At 37.4% G+C, this 27,468-nt stretch overlaps 1 protein-coding gene across 3 annotated transcripts in view; it reads right to left on the bottom strand.

The window, feature by feature from the left end:
* The window catches only part of LOC121480912 (hedgehog interacting protein), a 92,281-nt gene that overhangs the window by 14,377 nt on the left and 50,436 nt on the right, over positions 1-27,468 (bottom strand). For all 3 annotated transcript variants that reach the window (XM_041737815.1, XM_041737814.1, XM_041737813.1), the window contains exons 5-11: positions 21,338-21,489; positions 20,791-20,964; positions 20,039-20,182; positions 16,307-16,428; positions 13,565-13,688; positions 12,478-12,608; positions 10,244-10,325 (exon numbers count right to left, since the gene is read on the bottom strand). In XM_041737815.1, coding sequence (XP_041593749.1) covers positions 10,244-10,325; positions 12,478-12,608; positions 13,565-13,688; positions 16,307-16,428; positions 20,039-20,182; positions 20,791-20,964; positions 21,338-21,489 — 929 coding nt within the window. The remainder of the gene's footprint in view (positions 1-10,243; positions 10,326-12,477; positions 12,609-13,564; positions 13,689-16,306; positions 16,429-20,038; positions 20,183-20,790; positions 20,965-21,337; positions 21,490-27,468) is intronic.

Raw genomic sequence — 27,468 nt, forward strand, 5'->3', positions numbered from 1 at the left:
ATGACTTTTTGTGATTAGCTAAAGCCAACCCAGTGAATGTCTCTAGGTAATGAGATTATTAATATTTTTAATTTTATGATATTAAATTAATAATGAATAAGTAAATCAATAAATGAGAAATATTCTGTATATCCATACAGAAGCACAGGATAAATCCTGTCTGAGTAGGCCTGCTCTTCTGATTGAGAGTGTTAGAAATCTTTTGTATTTTTTATAAAAAGTAAAGAGATTCATTCTGAAATTTTTGTTAGGGGCTTATATTTTAAATTCATGTTATTGTAAACCAAGGTAAATAAACCATAAGTAATACTCACTTATAAAATCCTGACTCATTAAGGGGTTTCAGAAGAAGCAATAATTCTATAGGTTCTCTTAATCAACCATCTGCTTAATGGTGGAAGGTGATGTAAGAACTGTCTTATTCTTAGGGCGCCTCAGTGGTTCAGTCGGTCAAGCAGTTAAGCATCTGCCTTCGAATGGAGTCATGATCCCTGGGTCCTGGGATTGAGCACCGCATCAAGCCCCCCATCAATCCTCCTGCTCTGCAGGGAGTTGTCTTCTCCCTCTCCCTCTCCCTCTGACCCTCCCTGCTCTCTCTCTCAAATGAATAAATAAAAAATCTTTAAAAAAGGAACTGTCTTATTCTTTTATATATATTCACATTGAGACACTTGGAAAGGTGTTCCTTTGCAACTCTAAACTTTGCAAAACTGGTTTTCTTCCATGTTTTTCCTATTCTCATGAGAAACAACAAAGTGCTAATTCTAAATCTTTACCACCCATAGCATGGTGCCAGACCAGAAGAACCAGCATCACCTAGGAAATTGTTAGAAATACAGAATATCAGGCCCCTCCATAGACTTACTGATTCTACACTTCCGTCAGGTGATTCACATACGTATTCAAATTTGAGACCCACTGTTCTAAGTTAAGGCCATTTCCCAGCCAGTAGCAAATAATGTGGCCATGAATTAGTGTGGCCAGGGGCCTCCAAGTAGAGAATGCTTTGAAATTGTATGCTTGGATGGAAGTCTTCACCTCTACACAAAAAGGCAGGCTTTGGAAGCCACCACAGATTCTATGGTGTAACGAGTTTCCTCACTGTGAACATTTTGATATGCAGCAATAATCTGTAACCACTGCTTGTTTCTATAACCAATACTCAGCACTTTTACGTTAAAAAAAAAAAAAAAGGTAAGGGGGTGGATACTTCTCATGATGGATAGATTTTACTGTTTCCCACCTGTCTAGCTTGGTAGGGCTGCATGGTCATCTCTCACATACTCCTTTCAATGCTTTTCTCCAAGGTCAACACATAAATTGATTTTTCTTTAAGTCTGGATGTTCACTAAATTCTTTTTGTTTACATTGATATTTGTCTTTTCAGAGTCAGTTTACCTACAAGGAGTAGAATTTGGGATTCCACTGAATTTGCAGCCTGTTTTGGGACTACAGATAATCATTTTGCGGCAGCTAGTACATGATACAAATTCCACTTGGTTGTAAGGAATCTTACACATTCATAATAAAATCATATTCAGGTAAAAGAACAGCGAAAATGGAATCTATTTCTGCATAACCATGCAACGTTTGTCTCTGGGACGTCATGGTAGTATAGATGACAATACCATTTCCTAATAGTATTTTTCAAGTACCATTTGAGGTATTATTTTTTAAAATTATTTGCTTATTTAAGTCATCTCTATACCCAACGTGGGGCTTGAACTCACAACCCCGAGATCAAGAATCTTATATACTCTTCAGATTGAGCCCCAGCTAGGTGCCCCCTATTTGAGGTATTCTTAAGGAATACTGTCTTTGACATTATATCACATGTAGGCTGCAAAAATCTTTTTACATATGTCCCAAGCAATCTTGATACTGGAGTAGAGGGAAACAGTTCAAATTCAGGAAGAGCTCTGAACTTATATACATTCTGTGTCATATTAAAATTTTAAATTTGTATTGTATATTTATAGAATTTCAATTTAGGATGAATAAAGCCAGTGTTTCGTCTTCTTTCCAGACATCACTTTGAACTACTATATTTCTCTCTTCTGCAACGTGCTGAAAAAGTGGGCCTGGGTCTCGACCCTTTTTTCTGAGACCAACGTTGTCTTCATGTTGAGGTCTGCAATTTAAATGCTGAGCATGTGCTCACTCAAAATAGTGCTGATTGGTGGCTAGGCTGAGACTAAGCAAGCAGTAAATTCAAAGGGGAAACATGCACTGATGATTTGGTGAAGGGGGCTGTGGGTCTGGAAGTATCTACTAGCCCAGTGTTTTTTCCAGTCAACTGTCCCTCTTTAGGAGAAAGGCACCCATATTTAAGGCCTTGTTAATCTCACTATTCAAACACCACCACCACAATACACAAGTATGTAAAAGGGTGTGTGGATGTCCTTCATTCAACTTTTCAGGTTAACTCAATGTATATATATTTCCATGGGAAAATGAGGAAATGAAAAAGTCACTATTTCCTTAAAGGGAAAACCTAGGAAAAATAATTAAGGAGACTGGATGATAACGTCATTTGCTTTTACAAACCAAAAAAAAAAAAAAAAAAGTTCACTTTTATTAAATTGCATTCAATGTCCGTTGCATTTTTCAACGTCCTCAATTCAGAAACTAGTCTACCCAATTATTAGCAATGAATGTAGAAAAACAGGCATTTCCACTTTAACTTAATGTACACATTGCTGAAAAATCTTGTATGCTACATAATTGCATACTAAAAATAATAGGGCTTATGGGAAAAACAGGGATGGGACAGACCCCTGAAGATGTGTGCAACTTTGTAACTAAAGCACTAAAACAGAAAAACTCGGTTCCTAGTGGGAGAGCTGGGGCAGCCCTGGGAACGGCCCCAGGAGCTGGAGGTTGCCTCAGGGGAGTTCAGGAACACCCAAATCCAAAGTGGAGTGGAGGTGGGCTATGAACACCAGGGTCAAGTAGCACCTGTAGAGAGCCCAGGCTGCAGGAAGGCCCCACTGGGGACAAGAATCCAGTGCGGACACTTGTTTTTCATTTTACCCCTTAGCTAACAGCTGGGCGATGGGTTGTGATTTTTCCTGTAATTCTGGCCATACTTGCTTGAAAAGCTACATAATTTCCATGTTATGGAGTCATCATTCTCTTTTATATGGGAGCTAATTAGTGTTAAATGCACAGTGGAGCAGAACGGACTGGGCCGGGGAGCCAAATCATGGCGAATTTTACCTATCACAGTATCCATAGCTTTCTGGACCATTAATTCGGCAATTGACAGCATATAATATTCTTGCTTAATATTTTTGTCCCAAAGTATTATTTATCTCAAATAATATTTATGTTTTTGATAACATGTGTGATCTCCCACTTTAGAGTAAAAATAAGGTCCTCAGAGAATGGGACTAAGTTCTCACTTATATTTTCCCATTGTAGCAGATAATACATTATCTTGAACACGTGAGCAGATAAAAGATTCTTGTAGATTGATAAAATCTCCTGATTTAAAAATTAGGGTACATTTAAAGTCAATGCCACTGCTTCCTAATATAAAGAAGGAAATATATTCTGTTCAGAATTTTATGTCCAAAAGCAAGATTTGAACTTAAAAACTTAATTCATAAGCCATAATTGATAAAAAATAATGTTAGATACTAAATAAGAAATGTCTATAACTGGGAAAATAGGCATTTTAAAAAAAACACCTTGGTTGCATTAAAATTCAAGATTTAAAAGCCTACGGTACTTTTTTTTTTTTTAAGAAATCACCAAAAAAAAAAATCTTTTTCCACTTAAAGTTGTAGAAGTACCAGTGTTTTAATTTTACATCATAGGAAGTCAGAAATTTTAAATAACACTAAATGCTTTATTTTTTTTTTTTTTTTTTTTTTTTTTTTTTTTTTTACACTAAATGCTTTAAATGGGAAACAAAAATTGGACACAAGTTTCTTCCCTTTAAGAGAACACAAGAATGTTGGTTTAAATTCTCTTTCAAGACTCTTAGGGTGACTAATTCCCAAATTTTGATGTTACACTTTTTGATTCATTTGTAAATGTTGACAAAAACAAGTCACATAAGCATTTAACTCGACTACGATGGATTAGTTAAAAAAAAGCCGCTAAGATGCTAAGATGCAGTTTTTCCTTTAAAAAAAATACAGCTTCCAGGATGCATGAGTGGCTCAGTAGTTGTGCATGAGGGTGTGATCCCGGGGTCCTAGGATCGAGTCCCATATCAGGCTCCCTGCGTGGAGCCTGCTTCTCCCTCTGCCTATGTCTCTGTCTCTCTCTCTGTATATCTCATGAATAAATAAATAAAATATTTGAAAAAAATAGAGCTTCTTCCACATCCCTGGACCCATTGGTAGATCATGTGACTCTTGGTCTTGAGGTTGTAAGTTTGAGCCCCATGTTGGGTGCAGAGATTACTTAAAAATAAACTCTTAAAAAAATAATAAAAAAGAATAAAAAGTACACCTTCCTGTAGAAAACATCTTTCTACAAATTTATGTAGCGTTTTATGCAAGGTTAAATCTATTTTTATTTCGAGTATTGCGATATCTGATGATAAATTGCCTTACAATCAAATTATAAAAAATTCAGAAGATCTAATAATATCTGACTTTTGTCCCAGGCTAAGAAGAAACATGGTAATTAAAAAGAAATGCTTTTAAGAATTTTTGACTCTTAACAAATGAGTCTCATTTTGAAAAAATATATGCTTCATTATTCGTATTTTTCAATTTATATCTTTTTAACAAATGCTATTTGTAAGTGGCAACTCAACCAAATCTTCATTGCAGTCTGTACAATTACTCTAGGAATTGATAATCCAACATTCAAAGTTGATAGTTTAAGGGAGACTGTAATTAGCATAAAACAGAACATTCCTTTGAGTGCCATGGTCATATGCCACATGTCCAGGAAATGAGATATATATATATATATGAAGCCTCATATGGACATCTTAAATGACATGGTTATTTAGATACTTTTTTTCTGTGAATCATTATATAATATTTTCTACTCATTTTGAAATAGGTGATGGCTCTACGCAGCAGGGTGTGTGTGACCTGAATATGTTTAAATGTGTGTGCAGATATCTACATATGCAAATCCTGGTAAAGTAGGACTAAAATTCCAGTTACACTTAGGCCATTACCATACATTATGTACGTATGCTCGTTCATTCATTAGAAGTTTCTACTTTGATCTTATCCCATTCTTTTATAATAAATCCTCAAAATTTCAAATGCTATATGGCAGCTTGGAAAGGATTTATTAGTCACAAATGTACTAACAAATGCATCACAACATAAAATATAGTACATTAAAAATAAAATGTAAGCAGGAGATAAGAATATAACCACTTTCAGTTATTGGTATGTAAAAAAATAATAACAGCAAACATGTAGAACATGCTTCCTGGTCTTTTGGACTTCAAATCCACCATGCTGAATGGATTTTTATAGGGCATATACTTGTTCATGACCTCCAGTGTTAAGAAATTCTGTCATGTTTGAAAACTAGTCCCTAGTGGAGCCTGTGTCCCTGTTAATAGCTGAAAGGTCAATGGAGCTGCTAAACAGTTTGTATTACTGTCAGGGTGGCCATGAAAACACCGCCTGCAGCAAGAGGACTTGGCAGCTGGGTCAACAGGCACTGTGGGGATTTATCAACCTAGGGGGGCCACTTGCATAAAACTTTGACTGATGAATTGGGACTAGACTGGCTTATTGGGCTAAAGCTTCTCTATTATGTGTGACTTTCTTTAGGATGGCAGAGCTGCCTGCTGGCTCCCTGAGACATATGTGAAGGATAAACAGAACTGATTTCCTCTTATGAAGTGATTTTTTGGGAAAAAAAAAAAAACACTCTTTAGCATCCAGTATAATAAGGAGTAGGATGAAGATATTAAGAAAAAAATAAACAAAAGGCAGTAAGTAGGGCCATGGAGGGGAAGAGTGGGGAGGCGGCTGGGGGGAGCTGTTTTTGATACTGGTCACACAGGAGTTTGAGGATACACATTTCTGTAAAATGACCTCTCAAGCCAGGAATTTGCATTGTTAATTTATAGACCTCTTAAGGGAATGGTCTGTGTGACTTGGTTAGATTACAGATAAATGATATATCAAAATATAGTGAGACTGGGTACACAGTAATTAAATTAATATGATTAAGAATAATTTTGTTTTACAAATTCCTGGAGAAATAACCCTGGAAACGTTTCAAAAAAAAAAAAAGCCATTTGGTCTAAGTTCATCTGATACAAAAATTAAAGAATCTTTGGCAGCAATGTGAAAAAAAAATTGTGTTCTATAAAAATAAAACTTAGAAGGTACATAACTGTTAGAATTCTTTAATTTCTACCCCACAGGAGCATTTGTTTGATTCTGAAAAGATTTAATTAAGAACACGCATCCAGGACATGATTTGGACATTTGGAAACTAAGTATTAAGAGCTCTTGAAAGCTCCACAGATATTCTTACCCTAGTTTTGGAAAGACAACCTTAAAAGTTGAGAAACCACCTGAAAATAACTCTTGAGTGCATAGAATGAATGCCAACAATATTAAAGAACTTACTATGTTTTAAGTGTATTATTTAATTATCTGCAAAAGCGCTCTGTGGAAATGAGGAAGGGGCAGAATGGTCATCTGCACTTCGCTCATCGGCAAAGAGCACAGTAGGGTGAAGTAACTTGATGCAGGGTCTCCCAGTAAGGAAGATTCCGGACACAAGACCAGTTGACTCCCTGTCCTTCCAGGATGGCCCTGTTCCTTGTCTTGATTAGTCTTAGATGGCAAAAGTAAATGAAACTAAAATTACTGCCCACCTCTTGTGCTTACTAGGGCAGACAAGACCCAGGACTACAGACTTTTTGAGACCTAGTGAGTTGACTCAGCAAGCTGGATATTGGTATTGACTGGATCCTAACTGCACGCTCTCATGAGATGCAGCTGTTTTATCTTTGACAATATTCCTGAGATGTTCAATATTCTAGCATGGAGGAAAATTTACTCCTTCTTTACTTTTTCCTTAAATGACTCCTGAGTTTTACTTAAGCCTTAGGAAAACCTGGTTGCAGTCCTACTGCATTTTCACTTTAAAAATTATAAATAATGATATTTGGGATCCCTGGGTGGCGCAGCGGTTTGGCGCCTGCCTTTGGCCCAGGGCGCGATCCTGGAGACCCGGGATCGAATCCCACGTCGGGCTCCCGGTGCATGGAGCCTGCTTCTCCCTCTGCCTGTGTCTCTGCCTCTCTCTCTATCTCTCTGTGACTATCATAAATAAATAAAAATTAAAAAAAAATAAATAATGATATTTGAAATTTTTTAAAGACTTTATTTATTTATTCATGACAGGCACAGAGAGAGAGAGAGAGAGGCAGAGACACAGGCAGAGGGAGAAGCAGGCTCCGTGCAGGGAGCCCGACGTGGGACTCGATCCCAGGTCTCCAGGATCACATCTGGGGCTGAAAGTAGCGCTAAACCGCTGAGTCACAGGGGCTGCCCCCTGATATTTGATTTTTATAAAAGGTTATCTTGCCACCCTTTTCTGAGATGGACACTCACTATAAAATGATTTTACACTCATATAAGTGATTATGTAACATATAACCTTAGACCAAACTGCCCTTACAGACTGAGGTGGTAATGCTGTAACCTCATCTACTTTTCCAAGAATGACTTCAGAATATTGCAGATGGTTTTTAAATTCCCTTGTCTTTTTTATATGTGAATGTGTGTGTGTGTATGTATGTGTGTATAGGGAAAAACAGAAAAAAAACCATAAATCCTATGGTGAGAAAGAATGTAACTTCTATTACATGTAATATAGAATATAATTTTTTTAAGTAGGCTCCACACCAAGCATGGAGGCCAACATGGGGCTTGAACTCACAACCCCTGAGATCAAGACCTGAGCTGAGACCAAGAGTTTGATACTTAACCAACTGAGCCACCCAGGTGCCCCAACCACAAAAATTTTATGATTCTTTGTTATTCTCTTCCAGGACCATGAGTCAAGTGCTGTTTGAAAATAAGTGATTCTAAAGACAGTAGATCTAAAATACAATTAACCTAAGATTGAATTTGAGTTAGATTTTTGATATAACAAGAAATGTCTATAACAAGAAATGTTTTTTTAGTTGATGAGGCTCTTTCTTCAAATTCTCCCTCAAAAGTTTTGGAGAAACAGTTGGGCTCTGAAGCAGACATTCTGAACTCTGTTACACTAGTAATTAGCTTGTGTTTCTAAAATAATCCCGTTCACATACACTAAAGTGTCTGCTTATATAAAACTTCAACTCATCTAGGGAGAAATACTATAATAATAAACGTTGGCATCCAAATTGAAACAGCATGAAGCTCCCAACAAATGTTTATGAAAACATTTGTTTTCTTATAGTCAGCTTCATTTTGAAATTTATTCCTATGCCTGTGTATGAGGACAGCATGTTTGGGACTCTGTTACTCCCCCCACCTTCTGAAAACCAAACACACATCTTAACCCTGGCCCCACACGTGACAGGACTCACCAGAAACAGGCACCATAATGAGAAGTCAGGCCTTTCAGGTATGTCACTCTGAGACCACCCTACTAGAGGAGGCCCCAAGATCACAAAGCCAAGGTCCCTTATGGAAACTCTGGTAATTAGACACTAATAATGGACTGAAGGTGTAAAATTCACCTCAATTCACCACCAGCAGACTAAACAATCCAGATGAAGAGAGAAAGATTTTGTGAGAAGACGGAAGAATTCATTCTAATACTACCAGGAAGCCTGTAAAAGCAGATCAACTTTGACAAACATAATGGACTAACGACCACTATTTGGAAACGAAGAGCATTCGATCTGAGTAAAATCCCTAGCATTATTTTTCATCATGAGAATGCTGCTACTTTGTTTGATTTGTGTTTTAATATTGCCAACTTCAACCGCACAGAAGTGTCTGATATTTTTTTCATTCATTACTTTGCTTTTTACAAAGAGGGCATTCATTTCACACCCAAGGAGGAAAAGGTCTTCTACAAGGCATAGATGGGTGCTTCTCTTTCTTTGGAGGAAAATTTGGATTGTTACATAGAGGAGGAATGCGATCAGGGTGTCACAGGTGAGTATATGGGATATGCCGAGAGACCGTGTAGAACTGATTACTCCTCTTTTTATTCTGTAGTACCAACACCAACTTACAGTTTTCTCAAGAAACATCATGTTTTGTGGTATGGGAAAAGGATGAAAATCTCTATTTTGTTAGTCTGTGATTTTTTTCGGAAAAAAACATATGCTAGGACTTATAAATAATATTTTTAAAGTGGAACTAAATTCATGCTTCTAGGAAGCTTTTTAGGTTATTAGAATTTATTCTTCTAAAAGAGACTTGAAATATGGGAATTTAAATATGCAAATAGGTTCACAAAGATAAGTTAGTACAGAGAGAATTTGAAATTCACAGCATGCTATACCTACAGTCTGACAACAGGGGTGCTATCTGAGGACTTAGGTTTTGTTAACAGTCATTTCTAAGCTTATAACTAATACATTTTTGATAGTATATAATTTTAGCAGTTGCTGACAGTTCTGCCTTTATTCATGAAATTTTCTAATTATGGTTCAAGATAATGCTGTTGTGACGGGCAAGTGGAAAGGAACAGGGGACCAAATGTATTTTTTGAAAGATTCAACATTCAAGTCTTCCTCTTGCTGAGGTAAATGAGGACATTTCTTCAGTTTCCATTTGTTCAGTCACAGAAGCCTGCATGAGAGCTGTGAGCTGCCAGACAGTTTTGAAATGAGGCTCAGATGTTGAACTGCCAAATAGCTTATCTTGATTACCTGATGAAAAAATCATACTAAACAGCTGTCACTTCTGCTAGTATGTTTCCAGTTTTCTGGAAAAAAGAGGAGGGTTTATTGTTTCCAAAATGAAAGCCGAAGCCACAGTCCTACATGTTAGGTCCTCCTCTGGAGTGTAACTGGGCTTGCTGATTCCACAAATAGAATTCACTCCCTGATAGCACAAAGAATGACAGGAATATGTGGACACATTAAGGCTTTAGAGTCCAGCAGAGTCAAGTCTAGCCCTCACAGCCTGGAGTTGAGGGTCCTCCCAGGCAGCACTTGGCATACTGGCCAAGGCAGAAGCGTTCATGTTGGTTGACTGGTAGTTGCAATTCATCACCAATTTGAACACAGTAAAACAACTTGGAGAAACACTACTTGACTTAAAGGAATATAAAGAGATCTCACCTTTTGGGATCTACAATTTTGTAGAGTTTTCCATTGTGAGTCTGGGTCATACTTTTACTACTCGACAGAATGTAAACTTCACCTGTGAAGACAGAAATACAGTATGTTAATCTATAGTATTATAAGGCCTTCCTTCCTATTGCCTAAACAGATATTTTATATAAATAGGTAGATGGGATATTTTACATTTATTTTTATATCTATTTATATATCTACGTATATATATATATATATGTGTGTGTGTAGGTGTATGCATATTTGTGTGTGTGTGTGTGTGTGTGTGTGTGTATCTGTATGTCTATGTATCTCTGTATATCCTCAGGAAATCACTTGCCTGAAGATGATGAGAGTTGCACAAGTCTGCCTTACAGTGCATCCAGAATCCAATCACTTCTTTCCACATCCTGTCCACTCCTATTCCAGAGCAAGGAGACATCCGTCCCTCCTGGATTAAGGCAGCAGCCTCCTAATTTATCTCCCTGCTTCTACCCTTTTTCTTCTATGTTTAATTTCAATATATCAGCTATAGAAATTCTTTCAGTCAGATCATTTAAGTTGGGTCATGCTCCTTCGTTTCAATACTTCCAATATCTCTCAGAGCAAAAGTAAGTCCTGACAGTGGCCTATGATGTCCTCCCTTATTGCTCTGTCTGACCTTATCTGCATTTTTAAAGGTAATCTCTATACCCAACATGGGGTTCAAACTCATAATCTTTTTTTTTTTTTTTTTTTTTTTTCAAACTCATAATCTTGAGATCAAGAGTTGGATGCTTCACTGACTGAGCCGGTCAGGCACCCCCATGTGGCTCTTAAGTAAAGCCAAAGAGTTTCACATTAAAGCATAATTCAAGGAAGATATGTTTAATTTTAATTATAAAGTATACACAATGCTATAGCTTTTTGACACTAAGGATTGTATATGCTTCATTTGTTAGTTCTGCTCCCAACATAGTATTATGTGCAGATAGATGTTTGGATATTTTAACCAACGGTGGTGACACTAACAGGATGATTGACAGTGAATCATTTGCAGTAAGGTCTGGGGAAATCAGAATGATTCAGTCATAACATCTAAATATTCATTTCTAACTCTGCCACAAACACTTTAATTCTCATTTATATTTTAAAACTAGAGTTTGCCAATGAAATTTAAATTCTATAATAGAGGATTTCAGCGAGAAAGAGTATCTCTTGGTACTTTTGAGTGAGCTAGGAGATGTATCAAGGGAAAATTAATTGTAAATGTTTCGATTCTGGAATGAGAAAAAAAGGGATTGGAGTTCTCATCTTTAAGTCATTACAGTCCTATAGCTCTGAAATTCACGCTAAGTCTCTTGTTGACCTAAATGGATGGCATGGAACTCTTCCTGATGAATTCTATATTTGATTAATAAAACTCAAACTGGACTTCTAGGGAAAGTATTCTGATTTACATGGGAAACACAACTCTTCTTTTTTAACACCTAAAATTCATCCTAGAGGCGAAAGGAGCATAGTGGCCATGGTTTGTTTGGACGCTATTCTTTAGATTGAGTCATTATGAAAGCTACATTTATCTCTATAATTTAAAATTAGGAGGATTTTCACTCTGTGATAGCATTTCAATATCAGCTTCTTTTTGCTTATAAGCTGTGTACATTTTCATAACACACCAGCAAATGTATGTTAACACAGATCGTCATTCAGAAGATAACTTTTATTCTGTTGGAAAGCAGATCTACAAATTTAGCTTATCATGTACAAACTGTGTGCCTCGATGGACGAAAAAAAAATAAAGTTTAGAAATAGAGGATAAGGTGATGCTGAGATTATAACAAATTTTTTACTTATTCCAAGAGACATGGACAAGTGGAAATGCTTTCAGATAGAGAACAGAAACCAATGAGCTCAGATTTTCTAAAAATCAGTAGACATTTAAGATTTTCTCTTTTTAGGACTCAAAAATTTCTCTTTTTTTTTGTTGCCTTCATTACAAACAACTGCTTTGTTAGTTTTATATTTTTGGAGCGGAAATAAGATTTAAAGACCACCCCCCCCCGCCCCCGCCAGAGAAAGTTCATTGGGAGAGAATAGGTAGCTGGGCCGTCTCTAATCTTCATGGTAGGTCACCCTTGCTGCAGGTACACTGCCAGCAAATGGAAGATGAGATTGTTACACTTATTCTTCAGAACAAAACAAAGCCTCTTGGGCAAGGGAGTGAGAATGGAATTTCATAGAAATAGTGTGTACAGTACCTAATTCATCTTCTCCAAATCCCAATATGTGACCTGAAAAGTAACCTCTACAGGAACCACTGTTGCCGAGACAGAGTGGTTTTTCTTGCCATTGCTTGCTCACAGGACTTTGCTGGAGGGTTAAGAAATTCCTACAACAAAGAGATACCATAAACTTACAATGAAAATAAGCTTTAGCTTAAAAAAAAACACAATAAAATGCTTAAAATAAAACTCACAATGAATAATTGTGCCATAAACCTGGCTTCTAAAAGGAAAAATAAAATAGCCCATAATGTGTGCGAATACTGTGAAATTCTCATGTGGTGAGAAAGTACTTAAAGATAGTATTTTGTTTGGAGGGGGGCACTAAAAGTACCTGAGTATGAGAAAAGCCCTCCCCTTCATCCAGAGAATGATACTTCCTCTCCAGGACTAGACTCCATGCTGTGCTATTAATCAGAGAGAGGGACAGGGGGGGAGATCATGGGGTCAGTAAACTTTTCTGGTTCCTTTTAGCGACCAAGCATATCAGCTCTGCCATATGCCTGAATGCCAGTGACTTGGGAAACAAGATTCATAATTTGGGTTTCATCACAGAGTTCCTGAGAATCGTCCACAAAGTGACCTCGAAAAATTAGGCTAAGATTTAATTTTGTAGTTTTCTTATTGACAGAGACAAATTAAGTTCTCTAAAACTCCTGAAAGTCTGGCAAAAATAAAGGTTCTGAGCCTTCCAGTTTCCAAATAATTTGGAAAATATTCACACAACTCATGTATAACAATAGTTTTCAAATTACTCATTATGGTAAAATTATGTTAAGGATGAAGGGAAAAGCCTACATGATATGAAAAGTCCACCTGAAGACTTCTCTGCTCCAAAAAATTATTTTATGAACTTAATCAAATTTCTTTAAAAAGCATCTCTTAGGAAGTTCTTTAATTAAACTGTCATACATAATGAAACAATGAGAAAATAATAATCTTTATGGGTGTTCCAGACCTGACCCCCAAAGGGAGACAATCATTTAAATATTTTATGGTAGTGTGTCCACTCATCAATGGATATGTCATTTGATACATCAAATTGTGGTATCAGGAAACCTACCCATTACGATCTCCAAACACATAGCTCCCATACAGTCTTTCAGACTGGCAGCCTCGGTAAACAAATCCACCAACCAAAGGACCATTACTGAATGGCTTAAATTCTAAAAGTGATGGCTCACTTTCTGGAAAGAAATAAACACAACATTAGATTAAATGAAATATTTTTATGAAATAAAAGTAACACAGACTCAGTAATATTATTATGGTAATTTATGTTAAATTTGAAATGTGTTCCATGATGAAATGTGTTCCATGATGAATACTTGTTATAGATATTTAATAAATATAATTGTCTGTGGCTAAAATAGTATAACATATAAAGAGCTTCCCTGTGCAGCTTATTGAAATGGGGATGCTCTGCAATGCTTGTTGTTAAAATTGCCACACATACCAAATTTTCAATAAAATTAGAATCTGAGTATTTTGGAAATCATGGTTATTTACTTAAGGACTAAAGTATTTTATTTTATTTTTTTAGTTTTTTAGTTTTTGAACTAAAATATTTTAAAAAATAATAATTTGGGGGCACCTGGATGGCTCAGTGGTTGAGCACCTGCCTTTGGCTCAGAGTATGATCCCAGGGTCCTGGGGTCCAGTCCCACACTGGGCTCCCTCAGCCTATGTCTCTGCCTCTCATGAATAAATAAATAAAATCTTAAAAAAATAATAATTGTTTTAATATTGATTTTTTGGTAGAAATGCTTCTGCATATGTTTAGTAAATTAAGCCAGACCTCTGTCAAGTCATATAAAATGTTTGAAAGTTCATATTTTAATGAAAATAAAAGTATAGTACATAAAAGTTCTTTGAACCACATTTGTATATTTTAAAATATCATCACTCAAGTAATATCTTCATTTAAACCATTTTAATAGTTTTGGTTATAGAGTTGTATGATTAACAATGTTATTGCAGCCATTCTTTTTAATTACATGTGTGTAGTCAAATATCTCAATCTTTCCATGCATGTCATTATATACTTGAATACATTTACACTAATTGCAATGGAAAAGATTGAAAGCCAGTTGCAAATTAATCTGAAAATTTATTATGTGCTTCATGTCAATAAGTCAGTATCAACAGGCAGTATTTTAGGCAAAAGCTTTTGTGGGAAGATGGTAATTTTGAGTAATTCTCCTTTCCCACGTGGTTATGGTGACTGTATTTTAAAAAGTAGAAAAGATTAAGTTTTAACTAGTTCACTGAAAGGCAGCATAACTGAATGGTGAAGGTCATGACCTCTGGAATCAGTCATCCTGGGTTCAAATCCAGGCCTTGCCACTTTGTGTTGTATGATAATTAGCCTCTCTGTGTCTTAGGTCCCTCTGTACAATGTGGCCAATAGCAGGACTCACTACACAGAGTTGTTTGGTGAATGCAATGGGTCAAGTTTATAAAGTTACTAGGGGGCTGGCATGTAGTAAGTCCTGTGGATGTGGTTATTTTGTTTTCTGCTTTATTGAAGTCAAGATGACAAAGTTGTAAAGTATTTAAAGTGTGCATCATGGCGATCTGATATATGTGTTTGCTGTGAGAGGACTCTGCGGATGTGTTTTGAAAACATAAATGTAACACTATCAGTAGTGTAGCCAGTTTCTGCTGAACCCCAATGAATGTGATCAAGAATTTAGTTTAATCTACAAATATAGCCAAAATTCCATCAAACCAGTGACTCATAAGATTTTTTTTCAAACCACATCATTCTTTGGTTTGGCTTTCATAAGATGCACACACACACACACACACACACACACACACACATACACACAAATACCTGAAAAAAAATTAAGTAAAATAACTGAATACCACTGAGCTAACACAGCTGCTTCATTCCTGGTGCTAAATAAATATCTGCATTGAATGAGTAAATAGAAGGAGCAATCAATTTAATAATCTTAATCTACTGTGTTCTCTGAATCATAATAATCTATATATTGCTTCCTCCAAAAGAAGTAAATAGGAAAACACCGAAAAATATTAAGCTTTTTGGCCTTCATTACGCAACTTGATTTTGTATATATGTCTCTAAAACACTTTAGGGACACCTGGGTGGCTCAGTGGTTGAGCATCTGCCTTTGGCTCCAGGCATGATCCCAGGTCAGAGGTCGATTCCCACATCAGGCTCTCTGCAAGAAGCCAGGTTCTCCCTTTATGTCTCTGCCTCTCTGTCTGTGTCTCTCATGAATAAATAAATAAAATTTTAAAATAAAAATAATGTCTAAACATCCCATTTTCATGACTTGGGTAAATAACAAGTCTATTAGGTTGTTTTCTCTAAAATAGCACCTTAAAAATTACATTCTTATTTGAAACACATAATTTTTCTAATTGCTGAGACTAGCATATTGGGTATTGAAAAAGTTCTTACTTTTAACTTGCTTTTTCCTCTGTATATAAGATGTGAAGACAAGTTCTCCTTCATGTATCAAATAAATAGAACTTATTCATTTTGACTCTCAGATGAGCAAAATATAAACAGCTAATTTTTGAAGATCCATTAAATTTTTGGACCTACAGAGCTCACTTCAACCCATGGGAAAGGTAATTCCCCAAACTGAACTCTTGGGGCTTGTAAGTGTCACTGGACCTTTAGACTTGTGCAATTTAATCCCTTACCACTGTTAGGTCAGTGTTTTTATGCTTTCCCAAATTTTGCAGAAATCCTTTTCTCTTCAGTTAATATAGCAAAATAAAACAAAGCCCAAACTGAAGCCAAATCAACGAATTATGCTCTACTTACCATAATCTTTCCCTTTTATTATCTGTAGGATTCTGGCAGATGATCTGTTCTTTCCATTGGAGTCTGAACAAAGTATTGTTAAATTGATGTTTATATCAGTGGGGTGTCGATCCACAGCACATCTGCATAACACATGGGGGACATCCATGAATTCCTACCAGGGTTTTTTTCTAAACTCATACTGGAGATTCCTGACTTAGGAACCCTATTGTGGACTGGCAAGAACCTTGTAAGCTATTTCATTTGGATCCTCAACAGAAACATTCAGATTTTTTGTTTACTCTGCTGAAGCTAAATGACCTCTGGAGAATATTTCCTTATTTCCCTTGGTATCTCCCTCTAATATGAATGTGCACTGTGACTTAAAACATTTGTTGGTGTGTTATGAGGTATGAGAACCAGCAGCAGCAGCAATTTACAGTTGCAACACACAAATCAGAATTAGTTTTGGCATTAGTTTTGTGTTTTTTACACGGGATTGCTATATTCTAAAGCTCAAGCTGCTCTAGCAAAGGAAAGAAAGTGAGCACTACAATTTAGAGAATAAAATAAAGCTGGTCCTCATGACCACTGCACTCTTCTACACTGACTTTGTCTTCATCTCACCTGCAATCTGGAGCTAGAATATTTCTTTGACTTAAGCCATTGACTGTGAACTCCATGAGCACAGGGACCACTTCCAGCTTCTTTATCACTGTATTTTTGTTACCTAATTCAAACCCAGGAACATAAAACGGGTTCAATATTTGTTGGATGTTTAAGTCCATGAGGGAATAGGCATGTGAAGCTTGGGTTGGGGAAAAAATTAAGCTGTATAATATAATTTTTGAAGTTCTCACAAATGTGGAAAATAGTGTTAAATTGTTTTCAAGTTTCTCAACTTTGACATCATTGACATTTTGAGCCAGATAATTCTTTGAGCAGGGGACTGGAAGGTGGAGGAGAGGGGAGGTTCTGTAAGGAACACTAGGATGTTTAGCAGCACCTTTGGCCTCCAGCCACTAGATGTCAGTAGCCGAGCCCCTCCAAAAATGTTTTTAGACCCTGCCAAATGTTCACTGGAGGCAAAATCAGCCCATTGGGAATCACTGTTTTAGATCAACAAAATACATTAATGACTTGACAACCAAACCAAACCATTTTGGGGCTATTAAATAAAATAGAAAACAAAACAACCTGAGAGTAAGTTCTGGATCTTAAAAGATGTTAAAGAGTCATATGTAGCAATCATCTCAACAGTAACAACTACAAAACAAAAACTGTTACATCCAAATGATCCCATTCATAATAGGGAAACTATAAGCCTGACCTGCCAAAGATGAGTTAGCTGTTCTGTGGCAACAGTCCCTTTATTGTCCTCTTTAATTCAATGATTCACAGAGTACAATGCCTGGCAGGGAACATGACACAGACATGATGTGACTTAAGGTGGAATTAAATCCATACGGGGGGGCCGCCTGGGTGGCTCAGTGGTTTAGCACCTGCCTTCAGCCCAGGGTCTGATCCTGGAGACCCCGGATCAAGTCCCATGTCAGGCTCCCTGCATGGAGCCTGCTTCTCCCTCTGTCTGTGTCTCTGCCTCTCTCTCTCTCTCTCTCTCTCTCTCTCTCTGTCTCTCATGAATAAAAAAAAATAAAATCTTAAAAAAAAGAAAATAAAATATAAAAAAAAATAAATCCACACAGGGGGAGAAATTTTCCCTGTATTGTCTTTCTTTTAAAGATGGAGAAACTGAGACAAAAGACGGTCTGACCTCTTTCTATCCAGAAAAGAGCAAATCTAGAAGAAAAGGCCAGGTCTCCCGAAGGTGGGGAAGCCATCAGTCCTAGCTCAGGATGAATATTATGGCCATTATGAACCACCTGGCCCTTCTAACCTTTACTTTCTTATGGAAAAAAAGAGATCAGACAGTGAAGCTTCTCTGTATGATACCATGTGGTGGGTACATGTCATTATATATCTGTCCAAATCCATAGAGTGTACAACCCCCAGGCAGCCCTAAGGTAAACTCTGGACTTTGGGTGATAACGGCGTGTCAGTGTAGGTTCATCCATTGTAACAATGTCCCACTCCAGTGGTAGATGTTGCAAATGGGGAGGCTACGCCTGCGTGGGGGCCAGGTGGTCTATGGGAAATATCTAGGCCTTCTGTTCAATGCCAGCTACCAGAGTCCTGCTGAGGGGCATAAATGAGATAATGGGGTAAGATACTTAGTACAGTACTCTGCACCCAAGTGCTTATTACAAGCCAGTTTTACTTTTAGCCAATAATTGTTTTAGTTTCCTTTCTGCTTTATTAAAGCTTTCTCTGCTTGAAATACTCTTGGAGGGAGGCACGACTTCCCTTTAGCCTGCTGCTGCCAGAGCAGGTAAGACCCCACAGCACAGGCATCCTGCCACTTGCAAGACCTGTCAAGCGCCTCACCCTGTGTTTTTGCACTGAGGGTCCAGGACCCCCGGGAAGGTTGCACGAAAACCCCAGTGAGATTGTTGTGACTCAGGCAGCTTCACTTCAAAGTGCTGCTTTGCGGTGGTATCTGTGAGTTCTGAGCTATAGGAATGGAATGTGACAGTTTCCTCCACATCCTGAACCCACCTTAAGTATTCCCTGTCGCACAGATTTTAAGATCTGCTGAGATGCCAAAAAGGAAATGAACTGTAGACTTGGACTTTGATGGAGGGGAGATGAAGGGCATAAGGGATTATAAAAATAAAAAGTTTGAGAAATACTCACCTTGCACATAGTGAACACTCAATAAACATTAAATAGCAATAATAACCTAGCCAGTAAATGAATGAATATGGCCAAATATCCCATAGTATGAATAAGAGACCACAGATTGAATCAAGCTTTCATCATAGAATTGCTATATTATGCTTCATAGCATTTTTAAGTGTACCCCAAATTTCTCACTCTATGTACATCTTAGTATTCCTTTCTTTATAGTTCATTATAGTAAACAGTCCATATGAATTACTTTAGTATTTAAAATTTTTTAAGTGAAAAAATGTTAACATTGGGCTCAATTCCTTACAAACTGATACTGATCATCATATGTTAAGTGAAACTATGATAAGAACTATAATTTATTTAAAACTACCAGGTGTGTCAGGCCCTTTGTGCTTTACTTCTAGATTTGTATTAAATCATTATAGTACCCTTACAAGATAGCTATTACCACCCCCAGTTAATGTATATGGAAATGGGGCACTTCTTGGTTTTGGCTCAGGGAGGGATGGAACCCCAGGTGGGGCTCAGTGCTCAGTGTGAAATCTGTTTAAGATTCTCCCTTGACCTCTGCCCCTCCTCTCCTCTCTCTCAAATAAATAAATAAATGTTTTTAAAAAATAAAAATAAACTTAAAAAATTAATGTGTATGGAAAATTTCATTTAGAAGGGTTTAAGGAGAAAATTTAAAAGGTCTGTTATCTCTCTCAGTTTGAACTGAAGTCTTCATTACACGAGTCCAACAGTGTTGATCTAATAACACTCCAGAACCTTATGGCAATTTTTCTCCATGAATGTGTTCCTTTACATATGTCTACTCTGTCTCCTCAACCTGCTTCACACATTAATAGAAGAAAGAGTGTTCAGATAATGAGCTGGTGATTTTGGAGGCGCAGCCTTGGATGCCACCCATGGATGCTCTGTGCCTAGACCCCTCTTTCTTCTCCCAGTTCCCGAGGCCCGGCCTGTCTTTATGGCAGGCAAGAGGACAAGATTGCTTCTCACCTGCCTGGATCATGCAGGCCGTGTGCAAACACTTCTGGGGGCTGGTTGGTGCTGTTGAAATGCGGATTGCTCCTCGGTATGGAGTAAGGCACATTGCACATATCCGTGTCCACATCCAGCCGGAGCACTGAACCTGTGAAATCACTGAGAAATTGTAGGACAACGTTCAGTGTGTTCTGCTTCCGTTATGTATTTCACCTAAACCGAAATGTGGGGAGTTGCTTTATGGTCAAAAGAATTCCCTCTGAGACCGAAGTATTAACGTTACATCTTCCGTATTGCGGGAAATGGAAGTAGGGGCAGTTTGGTTTCAGACAAGCGGCACACCGAGATGCAGCCCTCGGAGCCAGGCTGCAGCACCCTTACTGAGCCGCATCTTGCAGCTGTTCTGCAGCCTTAGCCCATGCACGCAAGGTGTCAGCCCAAGGGCGCGGGGGCTGTGTGTATCTGGGGGCGCAGTGTAAACCTCGCCCCGGATAATGCACTTTACAACTCTGGCTACGAGGCCTTCCCAAAATACCCTCCAGCATACGACTGAATTCTTCTTCTCTACTTTACAAATGCACTCATAACCAAAGTTAAATATTTAACCAAGGCCACCTAATTCAAAGATAGGTTTTGTTTGTTTGGTTTGTTTCTTTCCCCAAAGACATTTCTTGACTGACTGGCTCTGACCCCTTTTCCCTGGCTGGCTCTTAATATTTTAACATCAAGGGGAGGGGAGGGGTGTTTTTTGTTTTTTGTTTTTTTACCTTAACCCATCCATTTCTTCCATATCATCCAGCGTGATCATTCCATCACCAAGAATGACGTATAAAAAGCCTTCCGGGCCAAAGAGCAGTTGCCCTCCTAGATGCTTCCTGTGGAGTTCTGCGACTTCAAGAAATACTCTGGCTGTTCTCAAATCAACTTGATGGGGATTTTTTCTACATTGTGGTGAGGAAGCAACACCATAATTGTTAAAGATGGAACGTGAGCCCACCAGAAAGTAAATGGTACACAAATAGGGGAGCAGACACTTGGCATGTAAATTAGGAAACATACACTTGAAATGGATCTAATAAAAATTACTGATAAATGACATTATTTTTTGTTTCAGAAGTAGCATGTAGGCTGAAAGAGCATTGAGTGCCAAAGCTACCATTTCTCTCAATTCTCCTTAAGTACACGTGTGCGGTTTTTCAGCAAGATGGGGATTGTGGTTTAATTACTGTCACCTTCACGTCTAAAATAATTAGGAAGAGATCATGAGAAAATACGGTTGAAGAATATTTATGCCGCAGGGCATTTTAGTGATACCTGGATACTGTGTATTCCACAACTCGAAGAATGTGGTCATGAGGCCCGATAGCCCACCGTTCTTGGTTGGTGGTATAAGACACATACAGCTTTCCATTTTTCTTGTAATTGGGATGGAATGCAAGGCTTAGCAGACCTCTTTCATCTCCTCCCTGCAGTCAAATGAAAAACAAAGAATTGTGAAGTTAATTATGTTCTTTATTGTGTTTCAACTGGAACCCCAAAAGAGTCTTTCTTTCTTTCTTTCTTCTGGATAATCTTTGCCCAAACTCTTTTCTTCCTGGGCTACTGCACAAAAAAGGATTATAAAACATTTCACTTTGTAGCACTCCTTAAGGGTTAGAACAAGACAATTGTCTTGTGTGGTTATCTGTGCACAAGACCCTTACACCACTTTTGTTAAGTGATTTGTGTATGCAATCTTGGGAAGCTAGGAAGACAAATTTAAGTGCTGTGAAGAATTCTTTGCTGGGTTACTAGGTTGCTTGTAGTTCATAGAATACAAATAAAAAGGTTCATAATCAGCAGTCACTTCTAATCCAAGTCTCCCAAACCTAAAACACAGTGTGGGCTGCCAACTCCCACTGTCTTGGCAATATGTTTAGAAAACAGTTAAATTGCTTGTGTAATATGTAAACCTTTGTTTTACCCTGGAGGCATCTACATCAGTTGTCACAACGGTGGTGGTCTGTTCATCATAACTAGGTAATAAGCAGCCTTGGCCCATCTACATAGGAATGAGGTATTTTTACGTGTGTCTTTCACAGCATAGAGCTTTCTTTATAGAAGGATGGAGAAATAGGAGGAGAGCTAAAAACCAGGGCTGGCACGGGGGTGAGAGAAATACCAGAGAGGAAAGGGGACACTAAGAAATAAAAGAAAGATTCCCAAACAACTTTCTTTGTTATTGTATGAATGTCAAGGATTGTATACATTAGGCATGCCAAATGCTGTAACAATTAAAACATCATCATGTTCTTAAACAGAAAGGCATTTTATCTTTATTTTCTGCTAACTCAGCTAGATGAAACTCAATATGGTTGTAGCATTTGTTTTATCCCACAAGTAGTCTAAGAATTTCTATCATGAAATTAAAGTATCTGAAATTATCCAGATCAGAGACTAAAAGTTCAAATTCTAGTGAATCAGGGAGCGCTTTCTCTGTAGTCTGAGGAGTTATCCAAACTGGTGAAAAACGTGACATGGAAACTGTATGAAGCAACTGCTGCTAGTACATCACTTTGCCCAGGCGATTTCATTACACACCACATCTCCTGTGGCCAACAGCTGGAACTTACCCTCAGAAGTCGTACAGGAGGGTAATAATCTCCAAACCCTGCGACTTCCTCACAGGGTATACTCAGTAATGGAAGCACCCTTATGCTCTTCTCTCCCCAGAAGAGCATGCATTACTACCAAAGCAAAGAGCTGTGTGTGGTTTGGATTCTATATAGATTGAAGAGTTTGAAGTTTTAGGCGTAAAAGCTCACTTTAAGTAAACATTGTTTGATTTATCTCTTGGATTAGATAAAAACTGCTTCAGATATATGCCATACAAAGTGGAAACAACCAAATTTTAAGAGTGTATAAATACTAAAGTGGATGCAAATCTCCCAGTACTACTACCAAAGCATTATTCAAACGTCAAAAAAGTCAACCTCTCCATTTGTATGTCATAATATGCATAGTATGAATTTCAATCAAAACAATCTCATTGATGGGTATAGATCTAATGACTATGATTAATGAAAAATGAACCTCTATTTTTCAGGCCATTTTATAGTGATTTTAATATTGATTGGATGTTATTTTTTTATATCTTCATTAAACAAATATCTTTTCTTATGAGACAATGAAAGCTGGGATGCATAACTAAGGACTGCTTGCAGAAAAGCATATTTAAACCTCTTTGGCGAATGGATAAGAAAGCTGGGGGGTGGGATTTAGTTTGTGATTAATTCCTCCTCCGAATGTATTTCACTTTAAAAGCTGTGAGTGCAGGGTAAGTACTTTATGCCTACTTCACAAATATTTGTGTTCCACTATCAGAAGCTTTTGCTTAAAGTAGTTCTTTTGTAGTTTTTAAGCAAATCATCTGAAATAGAATTTGAGTTGGAAAGCAACATGGCTTAAAACTGTGCTAGCTGCTTCTCAGGAATTAGGAACGTAGAATTCATGCACTGTAGAAAGATGGGGAAAGATATTTAAATGAATCCACAAGTGACAGAAGACAATTATTCACTTTAGAGATTCACCTATCCAATGAATGAATTTGGGGGCATCATGGCATTTATTGAAGTGCCAAATATGGAAACAGAGTGAGATATTTGGATGACAAGAAAATAAATTTAAAACACAATTTTAAAAAGCCCATAATTCTGAATTTTTCAGCTTGTACATTTTGTTTAATTGTTACATATGATTTCACATTTTTAAAGTTAACTTCCAGGTACAAGGTAGTGATCTGGTTGGCTTAGATATAGGACTAATGACTCTTAAGTTATCTCTGAGAAATACTTTCATAACTATATTGATGAAAAATGTAATGTATTATATAAATATTCTAGAGTGTCTTTCAAAATTGGCTTTGTAAACTACATGGTATAACATGACTCAGGGGTTGAGAAGGGGGGATATACCACCACTGTCAGGAGTATCTATAGACTCACATTTAGCTTGAATTGGGTCTTCAGAGTTACATTGTCTATTTGAAGTATGTGACTGACGAATCATGATTTACCTCTCAAATGCAAACCTATCTTTGAGGTGTGGGCCATTTTTCAAGATCTATATGGAGAAATATGTTGATTGAGCTTAAAGGTTTAATTTTGGAGCAGCATCTATTAGAGGCTGCAATACCAGAAACACTGCCAGACATTTGAGGCCTTCAGGGCTCTCTGGCTGCTTCAACTAGTCTTCACCAGAAAACTGCCCAGCCTGAAATCTTGAGCATTGGTGCCTAGAGGCATGGCAGACCAACAGAAACCAGCTTTCCAGGCTCAGGGGAAAGCCCTGCGCTAATGTTATTGACTCTCTTCTTCTTCTCTACCCTTTCCCCTCAATTATGTGTAGCTTTATGGAATGAAAATCATGGATTCCTTCCAGAAATGTCAAATTATCAAATTGTTTCTAGTGAGCATCTGGGGAGAATGAATCTCTAGTGATTAGTTTAGCCAAGCTGGCAAAAATGGGAAAAAACAATTAATAGAATGGCAAACGGAAAAGTCATGGTCCAGGGAACCATTCCTTTCAAAAAGATATTAACTTTTAAAAGAAAAAAAAAAGATATTAACTTTTAACATTATACTTTTGGAAACATTAACTAATGTCCAAAATGCTTATCCTGACTTATGTGAAAAACAGTGATTTGTCAAAACATTCATATTATACCCTGTAATTCATTATTAATACTGAATCCTTGATGTGCATATTATGCTTCTGAGAAAGTATGTATGCTAGAGATGATGAGCAACAGGTAATTTACAAATAATGCTTTAGGGTTTCCTCAGTTTGAGGGTAATGCTTTTTTTTTTTTAAGTTCACTGACTGAAATGTCACCCAAGCATCATAAGGCCACCTACCACAGGACCCTTTCTTCCCTTTGCTCAGCTTTCTCAAACTGCATCAACTTCTGGGCAGTGCCATGCCAAGCTCAAATGATTTTTAAAAATCAAGTAGTTGAACGATTTGAAAATAATGTCCCTGTAGACTTTAAATTGACCCATGTTTCAGAGTAAACCATAAAACCCTCCTAGAGACTTTAAATAATTAATTAACTGCCATTCTAGTTATCATTCAGCTTTCAGGAGTAATTTCACACGGTCAACAGAAAAGAAACAAAAGCCCCAAAGAAAGAGTATTGATGACTTCGATGTGAATACAAGATCAGATCCTGTCCTATAGTTTTGGGACCAACTCTTCCCTGATGAACACATCAAAGTTCTAACCAACTGACCAAAAATATTCTTCTTTGAAGACAATGGAGGGATCCATTAGAAAAAGAGACATAATAGTAAAATGGTTATATAATATACATGATATGTAATACATAGAATATTTATATTATATATATAATTATTCTTTTTAAGATAAATTGTAGGCATAATCATTCATTATAATTTTTTTTTTTTTTTTTTTTTTTTTTAAATTTTTTATTTATTTATGATAGTTACAGAGAGAGAGAGAGGGGCAGAGACACAGGCGGAGGGAGAAGCAGGCTCCATGCACTGGGAGCCCGACGTGGGATTCGATCCCGGGTCTCCAGGATCGCGCCCCGGGCCAAAGGCAGGCGCCAAACCGCTGCGCCACCCAGGGATCCCCATTCATTATAATTTTTAAGGAAAATACTCTCTTCATACTTCCAATGCAGTTAGTCGATTTTTTTCTGATTTCAATCTTTAAAATGTGCTTTAATTTTTTTCAGGGAATGGTGACTTCTATATTTTACCAGACAAGACTGGGCAGCCCTGAACGAGAAGCATCATTTCTCTCTCTTTTTTTAAGATTTTATTTATTTATTTATTTATTTATTTATTTATTTATTTATGAGAGACACAGAGAGGCAGAGACAGGCAGAGGGAGAAGCAGGCTCCTCGCAGAGACCCAGATGTGGGACTCGATCCTGGGATCTGGGATCACGTCCTGAACCAAAGGCAGACACCCAACTGCTGAGCCACCCAGGCATCCCATCATTTCTCATTTCTGCACAATTTTTCTTAGTGACCCTTTGCAAATGACTAACTTCAAGTTTGGAGTCTACAGAATGGCTTTACGGTATTGAGAAAGCAATGAAATGTAAATTAAACTAATGCAGTGCTAAGCTCAAGATGTACCTTGTTATATACAGTGTTCATAAAAAAAAGTTTGTATTTGACATTCACTCAACAAATATTCATTAAATACCTACTATGTGTTAGGCATTATGCTTTGTACCAGGGATAAGACAAAACAATCGGTAAGAACCAATCTCTATCCTTCAGAAGCTAATAGTATATATGAAAACAGATAACGAAGTCAGATAACATAGTAAGTTTTTAGTTGTTTCACTCATCATACTTTGTGCTGCTGATTTTTGGGTGCGAGGTTGGGAGAGAGTTAAACGTTGCTACATGGCTAGATAGACAAGTGCATGGCCCAAAAAACAAGTAGTAAACAGAATTTATATTCCGGGTAATTTTGGACACACAGGCTAATTAGCATGTTAGCACCCAAAGTTTCTCCACTCTAAAACTTGGTAAGAAAAAAGCTTGGTTTTATGAAATCGAAATTACATGAAGAATATTAGGTAGAGTTTCTGCAAACAGTAAGATCATCTTCCAGTTTATTTTATGCATAGGACACAGATATGAATCAAGACCTTGAGTCGAATTGGTGTTCTCTTAATAAGGAAGGAGTTTCTGAGAATTAATATAAGAAGAGAATGGTGATATTTTTAAAATTTTCTATAAAATATATACTTTTTTTAGGAGGCAGGTTTCCCTTATTGTCATTCATGTATCTACAGTTTGTTGTCACACACCAGGAAAGGAACAAGAGAACTAGGAAATCAATGTGGGCTCCCCCTCATGCAAAAAACATTGCTTCTCTTAGACTAGAAATTTTTGCTATTCAGAAATGAGAAATAGGTTTGTCTGAGAATTGTTAGTTCAAAGACAATACCAGATGTATTCATTTTTTGTTGTTGCTGTAAAAAAATTACCACTAAGTGGCTTGAAACAACACAAATCTATTATCTTAAAATCTGTAGGTTAGCATCCAACATGGGTCTCACTGGGCTAAAATAAATGTGTCGGTAGGGCTGTGTTTCTCTCTGGAAGCTCTAGAGGATAATCCGTTTCCTCTTCCTGTCCAGCTTCTTAGAAGCCATCTGGCACTCCTTGGTTTTGTCCTCCTCCCTCTGTCTTCAAAGCCAGTAATGGGGATGAATCCTCCTATGGCACCACTCAGACCTCCTCTGCTTTTTCTTCCACTTTTAAGAATTTATGATGCCACTGGCCTACCCAGATAATCCAGGATAATCTCCCTAGGTGTGGTCTAGGTGTGATTCAACACCATTGCAACCTTAATTCCCCTTTGCTATGCAAAGTAACATATTCTAGGGATTAGAATGAGGACATCTTTTGGAGAGGGAC

This window comes from Vulpes lagopus, chromosome 23, assembly GCF_018345385.1.
Source record: "Vulpes lagopus strain Blue_001 chromosome 23, ASM1834538v1, whole genome shotgun sequence".
Taxonomy (NCBI): domain Eukaryota; kingdom Metazoa; phylum Chordata; class Mammalia; order Carnivora; family Canidae; genus Vulpes; species Vulpes lagopus.